The sequence below is a fragment of the Bombus pascuorum genome, chromosome 7 (assembly GCF_905332965.1).
Source record: "Bombus pascuorum chromosome 7, iyBomPasc1.1, whole genome shotgun sequence".
Classification (NCBI taxonomy): Eukaryota; Metazoa; Arthropoda; class Insecta; order Hymenoptera; family Apidae; genus Bombus; species Bombus pascuorum.
This window is the reverse complement of record NC_083494.1, coordinates 3,382,944-3,402,061: the sequence shown is the minus strand read 5'-3', so window position 1 is coordinate 3,402,061 and position 19,118 is coordinate 3,382,944. Positions and strand designations below refer to the sequence as shown.

At 33.6% G+C, this 19,118-nt stretch overlaps 1 protein-coding gene across 2 annotated transcripts in view; it reads left to right on the top strand.

The window, feature by feature from the left end:
• The window catches only part of LOC132908972 (cadherin-87A), a 582,211-nt gene that overhangs the window by 196,827 nt on the left and 366,266 nt on the right, over positions 1 to 19,118 (top strand). Inside the window, exon 3 of one of the 2 annotated variants that reach the window (XM_060963472.1) lies at positions 12,002 to 12,058. The exons of the other annotated variant lie outside the window; for it this stretch is intronic. Within the exon in view, the coding sequence (XP_060819455.1) occupies positions 12,002 to 12,058 (57 nt within the window). The remainder of the gene's footprint in view (positions 1 to 12,001; positions 12,059 to 19,118) is intronic. 2 annotated transcript variants of the gene reach the window in all.

Below are 19,118 nucleotides of genomic sequence, written 5' to 3'. Positions count from 1 at the left end.
GCTAAAATATTTGATGTTTGATGCAGTTCTTGTCTACAAGAAGTTTTCTATTCATTAAAAGCGGTTTGAAACGACTCATTTGTTCTTTAGTCCTCGTTTTAACTTTGGAGAGAAAGCGAGGTCGATTCGTGAATATTTAAATTGCAGTCAATCTTCATTTTTAAAGGGTTGTTTGCAAATTGTTTTCGAATAGTTTTATAAATAATTTATTGTTCTTGGTAAAAGATGCTACGAGCCAAAATAAGATGAAAACGAAAAATAGGAAAATCGTTGTGTTTAAACTTCTCTGTATTACAGCGGAGTCTCGGTTATCCGAGTCCCGTTTAATCGAAGTTAAACCGAGGTGCTTTGAACTTTACTGTAACTTCATTTTTTTTTTTTTTCTAAACTTTATCACGAAAATTATGAAAATGTAAATAGACAGATATTGTAAGAGCGATTAAGTAAACTTTCAATCTATTAAATAATTAATTCAATCTAAATACATGTACAAAACCACATTATCAAAGCCTTTTCTACGATTATATATAACACAAGACATTTTGATTTATATTTCTGTTAAACTTCCACATACGTACGTCCTTTTTATTCTACTGCAAATAATATAAATACATACATATGTAATTATCGAAATTTGATTTTCAATTATTTAATTCACGCACTTTTATTAATTTTTCAATCTACAAATTGCATACGTTAAATGATATGTTGAATCACAAGTTGTTGATTTTATTCGTCGGATCGAAGTGATTAATTTGCATATAAAGAGACATTAACCATTCAATCAATTTCTAGGGAAACGTCATTTGGGATTAAAACAAGATCGAAAATATATTCGTAATATGTCTTTTCGTAATTGCTTTTAATTTTTAAATATCCAGAATTGATAAAATGCATTTAGACGAAAGCCTATGAATGTGTTATTTTGCAACGCATCAAACATCGATTATTCTATCTAGCTTTTCAGCCTAAATGAGCTATATCAGTACCGTATTATCCTAAATTATCTACATATCTAGCTTCCCAACGATATCATTAAATAACAACGTTGACTAATACGTATATCGATGAAGTGCAAAAGCTTTATGTAATAATTGGAATAATGTTAGAATTTAATCTTAAAGTTAAGATTAATAATCTGTGGACGACACAATGTTTATGTTGAAATAATATTCAGTGATATTTATTAAACATCATAAAAGATATAACTTAGAAGAAACGAAGCTGGCACCCCGCTGGGGGTAGCCACCCACATGCTATATTTATTTTTATTTTATTTTCTTTTCACCAATAAGATATAACACTTTACCAAATGTCTTTCAGGACAAATTGTAAAAAAACCAAAATAAAATATAAAAAAAAAAATGTTTATTAAACAGAATTACAGAACCTGATGTATATAAGTGAGTGATATAATTAACAACGTATACAAAAATTGTTGATTGTTGGCCAGTTACTCTCAGACTAGACGTAGGTAGTGACCCATGATCCCTTAAATATTTTGAACCCCACTCTCTATACAGTAATGAGTATGACCTGTGTAAGTGTCCTGTTCAAATGCCTTTGTGGATGTCTGTGTAAGAGTATTTGTGTCTATAGGTGTAATATCGTTGTATTCCAACAAATAGTAATTGATAAAATTTGCTAAATGTTATCGTATAAAAATATCAAGTCGATTGGAAAGTTCTTTTATTTCTTTTTCTACAATCTAATTATTAGTAATTATTTAACTAACTTATCATTAAGTAAAATGAGTTCCCCTGAAATTTTTATTAATTAGTCTGCAATATAATATGTATTCTAACCTGTGCCTGTCTTCTATTTTATAATGTATTTTCGCTATTATCACAGAGTTGTTCGCTTTTGTCACGAAAATAATCTCTCGGTGTCTCTACAGTTTGATCCTATATCGAATCCCTTTCGTGTTAACAAATTTTTTACGGATTTAACGACGTCACCAATTCACCAAAAATATACTGCGACAGCTACCTCCATTGCAAATTCCTTTATCCGTCACTCGTACAAAAATAATGCCTAAATTGCATTTTATCGTAGGACGTATTTAGCGATCAAATTCTCAATAGCAGTTAATTTTCTCAGTGATGTTACATTCATAGTTATTTGGTTCATGATTAACGGTAGGTAGTGATTTTATATTGATATTACAGATTTTTATTAACGTTAATGCAATATAAAAACTATCGACGAGTCCACCTAATTTGCAACTAATTGCGTATAATTTGCTAATTTTCATTTACTGGTTTCTTATTTAATTTGCATTTTACGTTGCACCAACTCTTGCACCATTAGCAAGTGACTTGGCTTAATTTGTTTCTATCATAAATCCAATTATTTGCTTTTCTATTATAACACAAAAATATTTGTTTCAATTATAAACCCAATTGCCTCTTGTAGCTCATATCTCAATGATTAAAATGTACATACGCATACGCGTACGTTTCAACTGCTTGTGATTTGCGATGATTGCTACATAAAATTGTAAACGTAGAATGTAGCGGTGAAACTTCCGGGCAATTCGATAAATCCATTGTCGTAACAGTGTTTTTTTTTTTTATCATATCATTGCAAATACTTGAGTTTCAATCAGGAAAATTGGCTTTACTTTTATGGTAGCAAACAAACATTTCCACATACGTGTATATTGTTTAATTTATTTTCCATTCAATTATACGAATGATCAAATTTTATAAAATACAACGAACTTTCGCTCTTTCACGAATTACTCGTCGTGTTTGTCCAATATCTATCAACGATTTTGAAACACGTTACACGTTTCCACCGTGAAGCTTCGTACAGATGAGTTAAGTTATTAGATTCCAAGCAATTTAATCTCATGTAACTTGCAACCATTTCACCAACGTGGAATCGTTGTTTATTTGACCCGAAATATCCTATCGAAATTCCACGTTTATGTTTGTTAGTGAAGTCGCTTGACTGCAAACGATTTACTTTATTAAGAGAGTGCCCTGAATTAGAATGTTTAAAACAGCGTGTTTTTGTGATTTTTTTCAGAAGAGAAAGAAAGAAATAAAGTTATTGAATTTTGAGGTATGGTTTTATATATATTTAACGAATACAAAAAATTTTTTTTAAAGTAAAAAAAAAATTATAACAGATTTCTAAGCCTATTTCATGGGCGTCTTATCGCTGTAATTTTCAATCGGCGGGAAAGATCCACCTCGTAATTCTTGACGGAAACGAAAAACCAAAAAAGGATTAAATTATTATATATTTTTCTTCTAAGTGAACTAAATAAAGGCAGAAAAAATGCGAAATAAAAATTTTGGCAGGTTTCAAAAAAGGTTTTTTTAAAAAGATAAACTTTAAGGTGCTATAACAATTATTTAAGTAAACTTTTTTTCACCCGAGATGTTCTATCGAATTTCCACGTTTATGTTTGTTAGTCAAGTCGCCTGACTCCAAACGATTTACTTTATTAATAACGTGAATTTTCTGCTTAATTAAAAACGTGCTGTCAAGTCTTCAAGTCGAGGTTCTTTCAAGTATTCTTTATGTATTCTTTTATTACAATGCTAATGAAATCTCAAAATGTATTGTATAACAGTGGCGGACAAAAGTTTGTCATCTTATACGCATATTGTTCTTCTATTCGGTTTGTCTCTTTGGAATAACATAGCTGTATGTTTGACCTTCGTAACCTCAGACCGTCGGTTGTTAAATACAAACAATGTAGGAGTTACAACAGTTAGTTACCGCGTGGCACTTGTAAACAGTGGACGTTAGTTTCAGACGATCTGTGTAAAACGTGCGCATGAGTACAGTTTTTGAACATTTTGATTCTGCAATGTCAAAATCATTGTTTAGTGTACCCTTTATTGCTTAAATTTCATTTAGGTAGAAACAGACTGTGGGTAAACCAAAGAATTTACTTGAAAACGACAGGGCACAAATTGTAAAGCTGCGAAAGCAAAGTGAAACCTTCACCGAAATAGCAAATATAGTTAACAGGTCAAAAACGGCTTGTAAGCAAGCTTGGTATAAATTTTTAAAAGCAAGCATGTATTGCGATCAATCGAAAAACGGAGGACCACGGAAAACAACGCCGAAAATGGATCGTCGGATTCATCGATTGAGCGAAAAGGATCGTTTTCGTAGTGCAATTAATATTGCTGCGGAGATAAACTATAAAAACGATACACAAATTAGTGCTAGGACTGTTAGGAGAAGATTAGAAAACTTCAGCCTAAGAGGACGAAAACCCCAAAAGAAACCACTGCTGAATTCTAGGAATCGAAAAAGACGACTTGTATTTGCTAAAGATCATAAGCATTGGACAATGACGATTGACAAAAGGTATTGTTTTCAGACGAATCGAAATACAATCGTGTCTCTTCTGACGGGATACGGTACGTTAGACGTCGAGTTGGTGGAAGTTTGAAAACACAGTGCGTTTTAAAAACTCTTAAACATAGTGATGGAAACGTTATGGCTCAGGCGTGTTTGTCTCGAGGCAGTCCTGGTCCGATATGTCGTATCAGTGGAATTACGGACCGTTTTCAATACATGGACATACTTAAGAACACAATGTTGTCTTTTGCATGCAACAATATGGGTGGTGATTTTATTTTTCAAAATGATAATTATCCGAAGCACACAGCTCGGGTTATGAAACAGTTTTTTGAAGAAGAAAATATTACCGTGCTGCCGTGGCCGTTGTAATCGCCAGACATTAATCCAATCGAGAATTTGTGGAGCAGCATAAAAAAGACAGTACAAGGTTATAAACCGAAAAATTTAAATGAACTTTACTCTACAATTGAAACAGTTTGGAGTAATATTACGGTAGATTAATGTAAAAAATTAATAGATTCTATGCCAATAAGATGTACCGAAGTGATAAGAAATAACGGATATTGGACAAAATATTGAATTTAAACAAAAATTGTGTATATTTTCTTACCAAAAATTAATATTTTTTGTGTAGTCCTAAACCTTTGACCGACGAAATATTTAGTTCCTTTTTTATAACTTCGCTACTGAGCAAAATATCAAAATGAAATCTTTTTTGTAAGTGTATAAACAAATGTCTAATTAGTTAATACCAAAAGTAGAACACTGTATTTATATTTTTAATGCAAAGTAAATCAATTATTTATTTCTTCCATTTCGTCTTAATCTTTTGTCCGCTACTGTACATACTTATAGTATACACATAAGTAATTTTGTACGGTGAATGTTGAAACATACCTTCGTGAGTTACCATATTATATACAAAACTGCTTCTCATTATATTTTTCATGAAGTATTTTTTCAGTAAGTTTTCATTAAGAACTCTGTTTGAATTGAAGCAGTTGGACTAATGCGAAGGAGGTTGGAAATTAAAGAAATCATGCAATGCAAATGGAAACGCGTAGACGATATTTCCTCGAGACGTTTGCCAGTAGGAGCAAAACTGTGTCAGAAATTTAACGGTGCCGTGGATAGACGGCGAACGTAAGAAAACTTGGGATTTCGTATAATGAATGAATTTACATAACCCCAATTAAATGAGAATCGGTCGAATGCAAAGCAGCCGTGAAAGTATTCGTTTCGGCATTTAAAAAAGTTCCATCCAGTCGCTAACCCAGTTGGATATGATAACGAATTGCGTTCAAACCAAAAATTTGCTAGTCCAAGTGAATATTATAATTTCAAAAATGTTCCACCATAGATACACGTTGAAGAAGGTTTTCGTGGCGACTGGCTGAGCCGTCGATGAGAATCAAGAGCGTGTGGATGTCGATATAGCGAGGCTAGGCTTAACGGCTTCTCGTTCCGTATTTAGAAGAATGCGTAATCGAGTTCCGGTCACGCAGTGCGTACCGTTCGATGCACTCCAAGACATCCTAAATCCACTCGCGCGGCTAGACACCGCACTAACGTATTTTAATTTACCTATTGTTCGAATTGCTACGATGAAATATCACGGTATTGTTATGGCTGTATTCTTCTAATACAGTCGAACCTCTGTAACTCGACAACTTCTACAAGACTACAGTTTTTGTTCATTGCCTTCCGCTGTGAAAACCTTCTGGAAGTGGAAAAAGAACTTACTTTGACCCGAATTATGTACCACGTGGCCGGATGCGTTATTTTACCTGTGTAACTCGGTTTTTTTTTTTTTTTATTTTTATTTTATTTTGGTTATTTTACAATTTGTCCTTGCGGACATTTGGTAAAGTGTTATATCTTGTTGGTGAAGAAAAAAAAAAATATAAATAAAAAAATAATATAGCATGTGGGCGGCTACCCCCAGCGGGGTGCCAGCTTCGTTTTTTTTAAGTTATATCTTTTAATGTAACTCGAAGTTGGAATCAAATTGTGAGAATCATTCGATATTGTCGCTTTCTTTCAACTGTTTCCAACTCAGACTGGTTGTCTCGAATAACGTAAGACGGTACAAGTCGTATGCTTCTTCGCCCTTCCATCACCTACATGTCCATGCAAAAGCTGATCGCTTTTCACAGGTCGAACGCGTAATTTAACGCGTCTCTAACATTTGCATTTATGCGGGTCGAACAAAATGAGTTCGAAGAAGAAGCTTAATTAATATACTAGCACTTTTTGAAAAGGTGGACGTAATTCTGCATTCGTATGTCAAAATTTCGTTCGTTAAACATTTTTTACTCGGAAATTTCGATAGAAACTCGAAGGTTTTAGCTATCCCTCGAGGCTCCAGTTACCGAGGATTGTACTTTTCGTTTCGCCTCTACCTTTTTTTGCACTGATAGAAAAATGGGTTACTTTATTTGCTTGAATGTTTTGTAATTAATGGGCTAATATTAGAGTTTCTGATTGTGATCGTTTATTGAAAATGCACCTGTACATCACGTGTACTCGTGATATTCGTTACGTCTGATTTTCATCTCTTCGAGCTGTGCTGCTGCTGACTCTTAGAATCAAAACGCTACTTTAGATGCAAGAATGTTGGAAAATGAAAAATGAGCAAGCCCATAAGCCTTAGACATATTTTAATAATATATGTAGCGTTATATAATAATAATACTAAATAATACTACAATATTTTCTATAAAAACAAAAAGGAGTTTTACTCCACGTGTACTCGTGATATTCGTTACGTCTGATTTTCATCTCTTCGAGCTGTGCTGCTGCTGACTTTAAGAATCAAAACGCTACTTTAGATGCAAGAATGTTGGAAAATGAAAAATGAGCAAGCCCATAAGCCTTAGATATATTTTAGTAATATATGTAGCGTTATATAATAATAATACTAAATAATGCTACAATATTTTCTATAAAAACAAAAAGGAATTTTACTCCACGTGTACTCGTGATATTCGTTACGTCTGATTTTCATCTCTTCGAGCTGTGCTGCTGTTGACTTTTAGAATCAAAACGCTACTTTAGATGCAAGAATGTTGGAAAATGAAGAATGAGCAAGCCCATAAGCCTTAGACATATTTTAATAATATATGTAGCGTTATATAATAATAATATTAAATAATACTACAATATTTTCTATAAAAACAAAAAGGAGTTTTACTCCACGTGTACTCGTGATATTCGTTACGTCTGATTTTCATCTCTTCGAGCTGTGCTGCTGCTGACTCTTAGAATCAAAACGCTACTTTAGATGCAAGAATGTTGGAAAATGAAAAATGAGCAAGCCCATAAGCCTTAGACATATTTTAGTAATATATGTAGCGTTATATAATAACAATACTAAATAATACTACAATATTTTCTATAAAAACAAAAAGGAGTTTTACTCCACGTGTACTCGTGATATTCGTTACGTCTGATTTTCATCTCTTCGAGCTGTGCTGCTGCTGACTCTTAGAATCAAAACGCTACTTTAGATGCAAGAATGTTGGAAAATGAAGAATGAGCAAGCCCATAAGCCTTAGACATATTTTAATAATATATGTAGCGTTATATAATAATAATATTAAATAATACTACAATATTTTCTATAAAAACAAAAAGGAATTTTACCTATAATTAACTCAAGCACATGTATACATATGTTATACATTTATCGATGATTTGAAATACGATTTTCAAATGGCAAAACGTAAAAGTTGGGTATGGGATTATGCAAGCCGTGATGGCGATAAAGCTTTCTGTAATCTGTGTGACGAAGAAACTACTAATGAATTTTCGTGTGCGGGTGGAACAACAGGATCCACTAGCAGCGCTAATATTCAAACAGAAAGTACCTCGTTAAATGTTAACGATAAGTAGCAACATTAAAATATCATAATACAAAAGACAATAAATGAATGGTAGAAATAAATACGTAATTCATATGTACAGAACGCGTGAAGGAAAATACAGTTCTGTTTCTCTTAGCAAAAAAAGTAACGTAAACAAGAGTCTATTTTTAACTGGTAGATCTTTAAACATTTGTTTACGTGAAAATGGAAAAATACACCAGGCAATGGCAAAATTAATTGTCAAAAGAAAAAGACAATTATCTATTTCTTTCTATTTATCCGATCATTTCCAAATGTTTACGTCTATAGCACAGCGAAATTATAAAATATGCAAAGACGAAGCAGTGGGAAAAAGATTAATGAGTTTGAAGAGTACTATAAAAGTACGATAAAGATAAAACAACAATTAAACGGTGTTAAAAACGTAGCTTATACATCTGTGCTGGTCATCGTTAGCATATGATTCGTACATTACGATAATTATACATATTATTAATCCTAATCGGCACACAGGCAGTTTTGTTTTGGGTGTATACGAAATGGAAGAACGCCATACCGTTCAAAATCTCACAGATGAGTTACAGAGAATGGGAAATTACTTAGAGAATTGCAGAATGGGAAATTACTTCGAAAGTAGTGATCATCGTAACAGACAACGCCAAAAATATGGTAAATAGCATCTCATTGTTATCGGAGGTATCGGAGGTATCGGACGATAGTAAAATTTATAGCGTAACATGTGCAGCACATAGTGTGCAATTAGATGTAAACCATGCATTAAAAGAAAAAACCGTGCAACAAATAATCAACATTTGCAGTAAAATGGCAAGAGATTTTAAACGTTCAAGTGTTGGGAAACATGCATTAGAGCAAAAGCAAGAACAGATTTCTTTGCCAAAAAGCACATCGATACGAAGCTGTTCTATAAGTTGGAACGCCATGTATTTCATGTTAGACAGTTTATATAGAAACAAAAGTGCAATATCAAATGTTATTGCAGACAGAGCCATTACTAATGCAAGGGTAACACACAATGTCTGGAAATAAATGAAAAACAACGATGAATAATAGAATTTCTCTTGAACTTTTCAAAACCGCTACAAGTTAATTTCCAAAATTACAGTTTTTTTTTAAATATACACAAAACCGTGTCATCGTCATTGCTTACATTTAATGGAAGATTGGCTCTCCAGAAGAAAATGTTATAACTTGTAGCGGTTTTAGAAAGTTCAAGAGAAATTCTATTATTCTTCGTTGTTCAAGTCAAACTCGACTGGAACGAAGATGACATTTAATCATTCGTTAAACCATATATCCCGGTTTTTTGATCCAATGATACAAAAATCTGGAGTATGAAACCTCTGACGTAAAAGAAATAATTCGTAGAAAGAAGTAAAAGGTTTGCTTCAACGTTCGGATGTGGTAAACGCAGAATTCGGCAATACAAGGACTACTTGACTAACTCTTTATTGAAACGTGGATTATTCACCGATCGTACAGACACTAGATAACTGACTAATGAGACTGCAAGAAAGGGAATGACTTTCCGTCACGATGACGATGCAGAGGAAAACTATGATGGGGTGTGCCTAAGGGCATGAGATCATCGGATTCGTCGAGGAAAGCCTCCGCTCGGAAGATGAGGGAAATGGACGTTGCTGTTAATTGGTTAATTTCTATGTTGGCGGTTAGAAAAGGATGCTAGCCGCCCTTGAGAGAAAGTTCCTAGCGGGAAGCGTCGTACGTGAGGAAAGCAGATCTCCCGTATCTTCCCGCAATACGTGACAGATTTTCGGGCTGATAGAATAAAGACTGTTTGCCAATTTGAAAGACTTTAGTTAACTAAATCCTAAGATTTATAGCGGGTCCTCAGGCTAGCTGAACATATACTGTGAATGATGCATCGACATCTGATGATCATCTTGCCCGAAGAATAGCGTCTGTGTGTGGTGAGCCACGGGGCCGTTGGAATGTTTACTGTTAAGTGTCGGTACGACTAATTCTTTAAAGGAGAGCTATGCAATTCTATACCTCCGTTAGGTGAAACGTTCATCCCGTGACCGCGGCTACGTTCGGCGACTAGTTGTCGCCTCGAGCCTAAGCTCATTATCTCAAGTCTCGAACAATTTTGTTTGGGTTGTTTTGTAAAGGCTACAGTATTGGGGGTTTTCCAAATAATGCCAACGGGCGGCCCGGTGCCTTTCATCTCCGACATACATATATTAATATTATGATCCATTTGCCTCTGCATTTTGATATACGTGTACCCGTGTACTTCAATACCCGCGTATTTCAATATTCGTGTAGTCGCGCGGATTAAAATGCGGATGTATTAACTACACGCGTAGACGTATATTTTAGGTACACGCGAAACCGAAATCGCTAGTCAATATTATTAGTTGGTGAATTACTCAATGTCAGAGGACTCAGTAAACGAATCGTCGACATTAGAGAAAATTCATTTCTTGCTACTGCCGTCGCAATATCATCTTTCGATATCTTAATCTAAAATCTTGGCTTTCTACGGAAATTAATTTCTCGCAACTGTCAATACGCCTACAACATAGAAAAGAAAAACGTAGACGCGGATATTACTTCTTTCAGTGGTGGACAGTTGGCGAAGTGTTCAGACGCAATCTAACGTCGCCTATTCCTCGACTTGCAGGAGCAATACCGATACATTTTCCTTTTTCCGCACACCTACGCGCGATTTCACGCGCCGAATCTGCCCGACGAGAATCGCCTACGATCTCGCCAAGTCTCGAGGTGCAAAGTGTCCCTCGCGGATCGTTGATTTACTGTTGCGCAATGGTTTCCTTGCTTGTGCAAAAACAATAAACTTTTATGGCAGACCGTGTACTCGCTGTTACTCCGCCGCGAGATTAAACGGACGGCGGAGTGTTGAGAATGAAATTATAAGAGCACGCGAGTGGCATGTAGCGTGTGGCGATGACGTAAAATTAAACCCGTGTAAAATGACTGTACGAGGCTGAACTCGCCAACTGTCCAGTTTATTGCTCGTCAGATTAGACGCTGTGATCGTCGTATCTGTCACATCGAGTGATAAGCTCGCCCATGTTTCCTTGAAAGAGAGCGCCGTGTGTTATTACTCTGATGTAAAATCTGTGTAATTAGACGTGTACGTGAACGTTAGGACATTTATGGAAATTGAGATGAACGAAATTATTAGGCATTTATTCAATTTATTTAACTTTGAGATTGTTTGTAATCTTGCGATATAAAGAATTATAAAGAATAAATAGGAATTCCATTAATTATAAATAGTACCATTAAATTATGTAAACGTATGTTGTAAAAATTACAGGATGCAAGTACGTAGATTCGTTTTTCTTCGCCAGTAACTATTTTATTATAAAATTATTCGTATTTATCGTCTTTTGCTTCCACGTATTTCATAACTTCGCGAGTCAGATTCAGATTTTCACACTTTGCTGACTTTCTTATTTATTTATGTAACGTTTTGTCAGTAGAGTTTGTGCTCAAGTATTGGTAGAAACGATACGCAATTTGTTAATTCATCACTGTCTGCATCTTTTCTCTGCATATTTTGAACAGTTATTTTGTACGAACACATAATTCCGATCGATTAATTGTTTCGCTGATAATTTAAAAGTTTAGAGTAATTAAAGCATTTTTTATTCTTTAGATACAAATGGTACAAATGTAGACGATATATTCGAAGCACACTTTCTTGTATCTACTTAACTTCGTTACTTTTATTATTCTATTTGTGGTACGACTACTTTAGTGTTTTCTAATAGTTAATTATATTTGCTTTGCAGGTGGCTGCAACAAGAAACCCAAACGGGAACCCATTTTGACCATACATATTCGAAAGGGTAAGTACAAAAATTTAATATATTCACTAAGATGTTGGAACATAGACAAAATAGAAATATAAGAAATACGTAAGCAATTACAAGTAATAATACACTAAATCAATGCTTAAACATTTGAACACACGAAGTTAATTTGTATCTAGTTTTACCATTTACTGTGAAATGTACAAGATTTCTCTTCTACTTTTATTTTCAACTTAGGCTTAAAATATATTCGTATAAAAATTTAATACACTCACTAAGATGTTGGAACACAGACAAAATAGAAATATAAGAAATATGTAAGCAATTACAAGTAATAATACACTAAATCAATGCTTAAACATTTGAACATACGAAGTTAATTTGCATCTAGTTTTACCATTTACTGTGAAATGTACAAGATTTCTCTTCTGCTTTTATTTTCAACTTAGGCTTAAAATATATTCGTATAAAAATTTAATACACTCACTAAGATGTTGGAACACAGGCAAAATAGAAATATAAGAAATATGTAAGCAATTACAAGTAATAATACACTAAATCAATGCTTAAACATTTGAACACACGAAGTTAATTTGTATCTAGTTTTACCATTTACTGTGAAATGTACAAGATTTCTCTTCTAATTTTATTTTCAACTTAGGCTTAAAATATATTCCTATAAAAATTTAATACACTCACGAAGATGTTGGAACACGGACAAAATAGAAATATAAGAAATATGTAAACAATTACAAGTAATAATACACTAAATCAATGCTTAAACATTTGAACACACGAAGTTAATTTGTATCTAGTTTTACCATTTACTGTGAAATGTACAAGATTTCTCTTCTAATTTTATTTTCAACTTAGGCTTAAAATATATTCGTATAAAAATTTAATACACTCACTAAGATGTTGGAACACAGACAAAATAGAAATATAAGAAATATGTAAACAATTACAAGTAATAATACACTAAATCAATGCTTAAATATTTGAACACACGAAGTTAATTTGTATCTAGTTTTACCATTTACTGTGAAATGTACAAGATTTCTCTTCTGCTTTTATTTTCAACTTAGGCTTAAAATAAATTCGATGCCTAGCGAAATAATAGATTTAACAAATGCTATTATTTCCTTGTAATATAAATTAGTGATATTTCATGAATATCATAATATTGATAAATATTCAAATATCTGATTGAATATACGTATCCTACCTGAACAAAGAGGCCATCATGATTAATTTTAACACTTGGATGAATGTCGATTTAATTTTAGTATGCCATTAATTACACTTCCGATAAACAATTCGTATTTCATACGATATACATACGTCTCTTGATCCCACAAACTAGATAGTAAATGTTGTCTCCGATCATTAGTTTGTCATTGATTCATATATTTCAGTAATATTCGTATATTATTAATACGAATTGACAAATCGTGTCCATACAAATACAACGCTACGAATAATTGTAGACTCGAACACATTTCGCGCGTTAATTTTTCTACATTTACAACAAACCACTAATCCTGCTTGGACACGTTAAAGAAAATTGTTTTCGTAAAAAATAAATTGAACGTTATAGGATGTGAGGAGATGTTACATGGCGAATTATTGCCTTTCGTAACGGAAATAGAAAAGACAAAGGACAATTTTTCAGCAAGACAATGCTTCTATTTATACAACTGCCACTACAAGAAAGTGGTTTCGAGATTTCGGTATAGAATTATTACGATGGCCAGCACTGACTTCTGATCTGAACTCGATCGATAACCTATGGGGAATTCTAGCGAGAAAACTCCACGATCAGGAGAAGCCACCTATAAAAAATATCGTTGGACTTCAAAAAGGGAATAAAGTAAAAGAATATTCGAAAGGAAACTTTAAATAAGTTAGTGGATAGTGTACCTACCGGATTAATAAAAATAATCAAAAATAAAGAGAAATCCGGCTAAATACTGAACGAAAAGGTAACGTCATTAACATCGAGTTATATTTTTTAATAAGCAAATGCACTATTTTAAGAGAAAATTAAATAACTTCGAAAGAAGGAAACTTTTGTTTTTTATATCTTCAATTGTAAATGTCATATTACAATATGAAATTATATAAAAGATTTTGCCAATTTTTGTTTCAATATTATGAAAAATGTGAAAATCGGATTGAGTTTATAATCATTCACGGTGAGAAGAGAATAAACTTACTTTTGTATGTAATTAATTTACTATGTGTATAATTTTATCACTGCAAGATGTGTTACATAAGTTTATTTACATTCGCAACAAATCTACGCACGTAGATGCGAACTAATAGGAACATGATAATAAAAGTTTGTGCGGCCGTCAGTTTGTATATGTATGAGAGTGAAACAGTTTATCCGCATAGTTCTGGCAAGATCAAAAGCTTAGAAACTAAAACTTGTGCAACAGGCATCAGCGGTGTACCGTAACGTGCATGTTGTCTAAAAGACGCGACGCTGATAGCGCTTTCAGAACAAGTTTACATATTTGTTGAACTTGTAGCATAGTTGGCAGGATTTTCAAGCTTCGTGCCAGTGAACAATACGAATCTATCTCCTACGAATAATTACTTAAAAACACAAAACTATCGGAAAATCCGATGAAATTCATATCGAAAATGGAAAAAGCATGAAAACGAGAGGAATGAGATACGTACTATATTATACATGTTTCTTGATAATGTAAATTTATAATCCATAAAAAGATAGTAAATGTTCCTTCTAATTATTAACTGTTCGATATTTTGTATCGTTTAAATGCTTTATATCATGTTCGATCGGAAAGTACTGTCATTAAAAATCAATTAAATCGATGTCTCGATATTTATGAATAATGACGTGTATTATATTCACGTTAATTTTATTTATCTGCTAGAGAATTTTGTTCGTTAATATATATATATAGCAACGCTAGTGCATGGTCAGAGTATCAAGTTATGCTTATGACGAATAATTTCAGTGTATTATCACGTTTCGAATGATCTGATTTTCCCATTTGTTATCGGCGATATTAAGATCGTATTGGATATCATCAAGCAAGGTTCGTTGTTTTTAATTAAAACGCGATTCGATTCGGGTTTCAATCTCGATTCATAAGCAACTTATTCGCGTTCCCCGAAACTTTTGCGAATCTCTTGATTTCCGTTTAATCGATAATACTCACGAGCTGTGCGCCAATTCAATACGTTCATTTTCCCTTTGACATTTAATCTGTCTTTACCTGTATGTGAAATTTCGCCAAACATTCCTCTCGTAATAAACCTTCGTAATTAAATTTCCACCGTATTCGTGGATACTCAGACAGTTTATTCGTGATAGATGCCCTCGTGCACCTGCAACGCAATATCGAAAATAATGTATCCTCGTACATCATGATGCATAATTCAGCGAAAGTGTTAGAGGCACGTCCTGTTTATGACGTAAACACACACAGCGTGTTCCTTTTTTAATAGAACCCTTGGCGGTGAATTTATGGCGTAATTGAACGAGATCCAAATTGAAGGTCTTGATGAAAAATCCGGACAAGCTCAGATCTTGCAAGCTGCGGGGAATTCAACGTAACTGAATTAATTACGATTAGTTCAAGCAATCACGCTGAAATTTTGGACTTAGTGGGGCACTAGTGTGACAAATGATATAACGATACTCTTTATATTTTTGAAAAATGCACCTGGGAAATCATCTTTGATATTTCCACTTGCTTGGTACCTGCACCACAACGCCGGAAATTTGAAATGAAATAGTTTGTTTTCTCGCGTGTTTATTCTTCCTTGATTTTCTTTCGTGTAACATAATCAGTTTCCTGGATAAATCACTGAGATCTTCTCTCATTGGCACGAATTTACTTCCCCGTGATTGACGTGATTCTTGTTCGTCCGAAGATATTTCGAATCGACGAGAAGAAAGACACGCGATTAACAGAGTAGGTTTACTAAACGTTTGAAACACGTCGGCTGACAGATTAACGTCACCATTGACGCTGCATTTTAGAAGAAAAGCCGGCTGAGTCTTGGACATAGCTTTCTCCTTCCCAAAGATTAGAAAATTCTTATAAAACTCAAAATAGAATTTTTCGAAAATGTGAACTTGCTCGAGTTCTGCATTAATGTCTCGAACTCGATTTGAAAATTGCTCGATTAAAATGAAGCAACATTAGCATCTGCATTTTTTCTAATAAATTCCAATATTTTTGTTCATCGTATCGCACAATTGTTGTGGATGTTATCTCTAATCGTAACAGAATAAAATCGTGAATCTTGCGATGAGAGTTGTTTTCAGGATGAAGCAACAAGCCAAATTAGATTGCCATAGTCCATAGCAATATGTAGCTTGAACTGAATATTCTTCATTAACCACGGAAGAAACAATGGAACACTTGGAAATATCACTATCTTTCTTCTCTATTAATGTTACTAACCAGAATTTTAGTAACAAAAATACAACCTTAACGAAGATTATTTTCGTAGGTAAATTTTGTAGATAAATTTTCATTCCACCATCACTAGTTTTCATACACTTCTTCTGTAGTGTTACAACTCTCGCTTCCGAGTGCTGGAATGCGTCGTCATCTGAAAAGCGGGAAAATTTGAGGATCGTTGAAGAGTCGTCCTACAATTTTATTATCGGCGTTATGTCACGTTCAAAAATTCGTGACGCGTTCCCGATCAAGAGATTGAAACATTGCGTCGAATTTGATGAAAGGTATGGAAATCGAGTTAGTTTTATATCAATACTAGAATTGATCGATATATTTTATATTTCACGGAGTTCATTTTCTTTTAAATTCTAACGAAACACGCAAACTCCATTATACGTAACTCCACGTTATCTCACGACGTCCATCGTTCGTCATGGGAAAGTAACGCTGTCGAGCCCATCCGACACCTGATCGTTTCGAATCAATAAAAGATTTTAATAAAGACAAAGGCAATGGCGAAGGAACTCGCGAACGTCGCGATCGTTCAGGAATGCATAGAATTTTTCAGCGCGTACGATGGTTAAATTTGCATACATCTTTCATTCGCGACTAGTGGCTGTTGCGGCGGTACACTATCTATGCATAAAGCTGAAATGTCTCGGAGTTGTACGCGACGGTAGTTTTTACAGTTTTTACATTTTCGTCCGTGATAGTGCGTTATAGCAGACGGCGTACACATTTTATGAAAGCAATAATCACTCGACACCGCGGTCCACAGGGAAATTTTGAACGTTCCTCCGACAAAGCTCGTGCGATGATTAAATGCGATCCCGTTTGTAATGTCGTTGGTAGCCGAAGCAAAGCGCGATTATAAAATATCTGTGTTTTACATAACGCTCTGGCCGAGAATTTTATTCGTAATGTGAGGAAACTTGTAAATTGTACGAGGAAGAAAGAAAATTGTAAAATTTACTACAGATGATCGAACAGTCATTTTTGGCGAGGAGAATAAAAGACGACCATGAAAAAGATTCAATCTTGAGGCTTTGCGTTCCAATTTTCACTACCCCTAAAAAATGTCGCATCTGTTATTTCGTTGTACGTGCGGAATGTGATTTCTTTGTAGTTTTCGTCTTACGAGACAAAAACAACAATTATATTTTATTTTATTGTAAGCTATCAAACGCTTTCGCAAACGCAAAACAAATACGCAGAAATTTCTCATACATTAATAAAGTTTAATGTAATTTCCTACAGATTAATAATTGCTATAAATTGATTTCCTATATTCAAATGTACACAATGGATGTTGAGAAGGTTTACAATAAAGATACGAGAAATTTATTATTGGCCATCTCTCTTGATATTTAGTAGTCGTAAAGACACGCACTCACATTGAAAAAGAAGAAATTTCCTGTAGATTAATAAAATTAAATTAAATTTCCTACAGATGAATAATTGCTATAAATTGATTTTCTATATTTAAATGCACACAATGGATGTTGAGAAGGTTTATAATAAAGATACGAGAAATTTATTATTGGCCATGTTGCTTGATATTTAATAGTCGTAAGGACACGCACTCACATTGAAAAAGAAGAAATTTCCTTTAGATTAATAAAATTAAATTAAATTTCCTACAGATGAATAATTGCTATAAATTGATTTCCTATATTTAAATGCACACAATGGATGTTGAGAAGGTTTACAATAAAGATACGAGAAATTTATTATTGGCCATCTTGCTTGATATTTAGTAGTCGTAAAGACACGCACTCTCATTGAAAAAGAAGAAATTTCCTGTAGATTAATAAAATTAAATTAAGTTTCCTACAGATGAATAATTGCTACAAATTGATTTCCTATATTTAAATGCACACAATGGATGTTGAGAAGGTTTATAATAAAGATACGAGAAATTTATTATTGGCCATCTTTCTTGATATTTAATAGTCGTAAGGACACGCACTCACATTGAAAAAGAAGAATTTCCTGTAGATTAATAAAATTAAATTAAATTTCCTACAGATGAATAATTGCTATAAATTGATTTCCTATATTTAAATGCACGCAATGGATGTTGAGAAGGTTCACAATAAAGATACGAGAAATTTATTATTGGCCATCTTGCTTGATATTTAATAGTCGTAAGGACACGCACTCACATTGAAAAAGAAGAAATTTCCTTTAGATTAATAAAATTAAATTAAATTTCCTACAGATGAATAATTGCTATAAATTGATTTCCTATATTTAAATGTACGCAATGGATGTTGAGAAGGTTCACAATAAAGATACGAGAAATTTATTATTGGCCATCTTGCTTGATATTTAGTAGTCGTAAAGACACGTAATTACGTTTTTTCCATTAAAGGATTCCCTTCTCGTAAAATAAATGAACCCATACCATTGAGCAACGATGTATTTTTATTTCATGTAGTTTGCTTGAACAAAGCTTCCCATGAAATATAAACGTTGCTCGGTTATTTTCTGCCAATATCGTTCGTAACGGACTTCTGTACTGGGAAAAAATCACATTGCGAGAAGGAATCGTGCGTATAGGTATTCAACATCCACGCTGATTTCAATTGCAAATTTTAATTATGGCATTATATACCTACGTCACACACTCGCACAAGTTACAATTC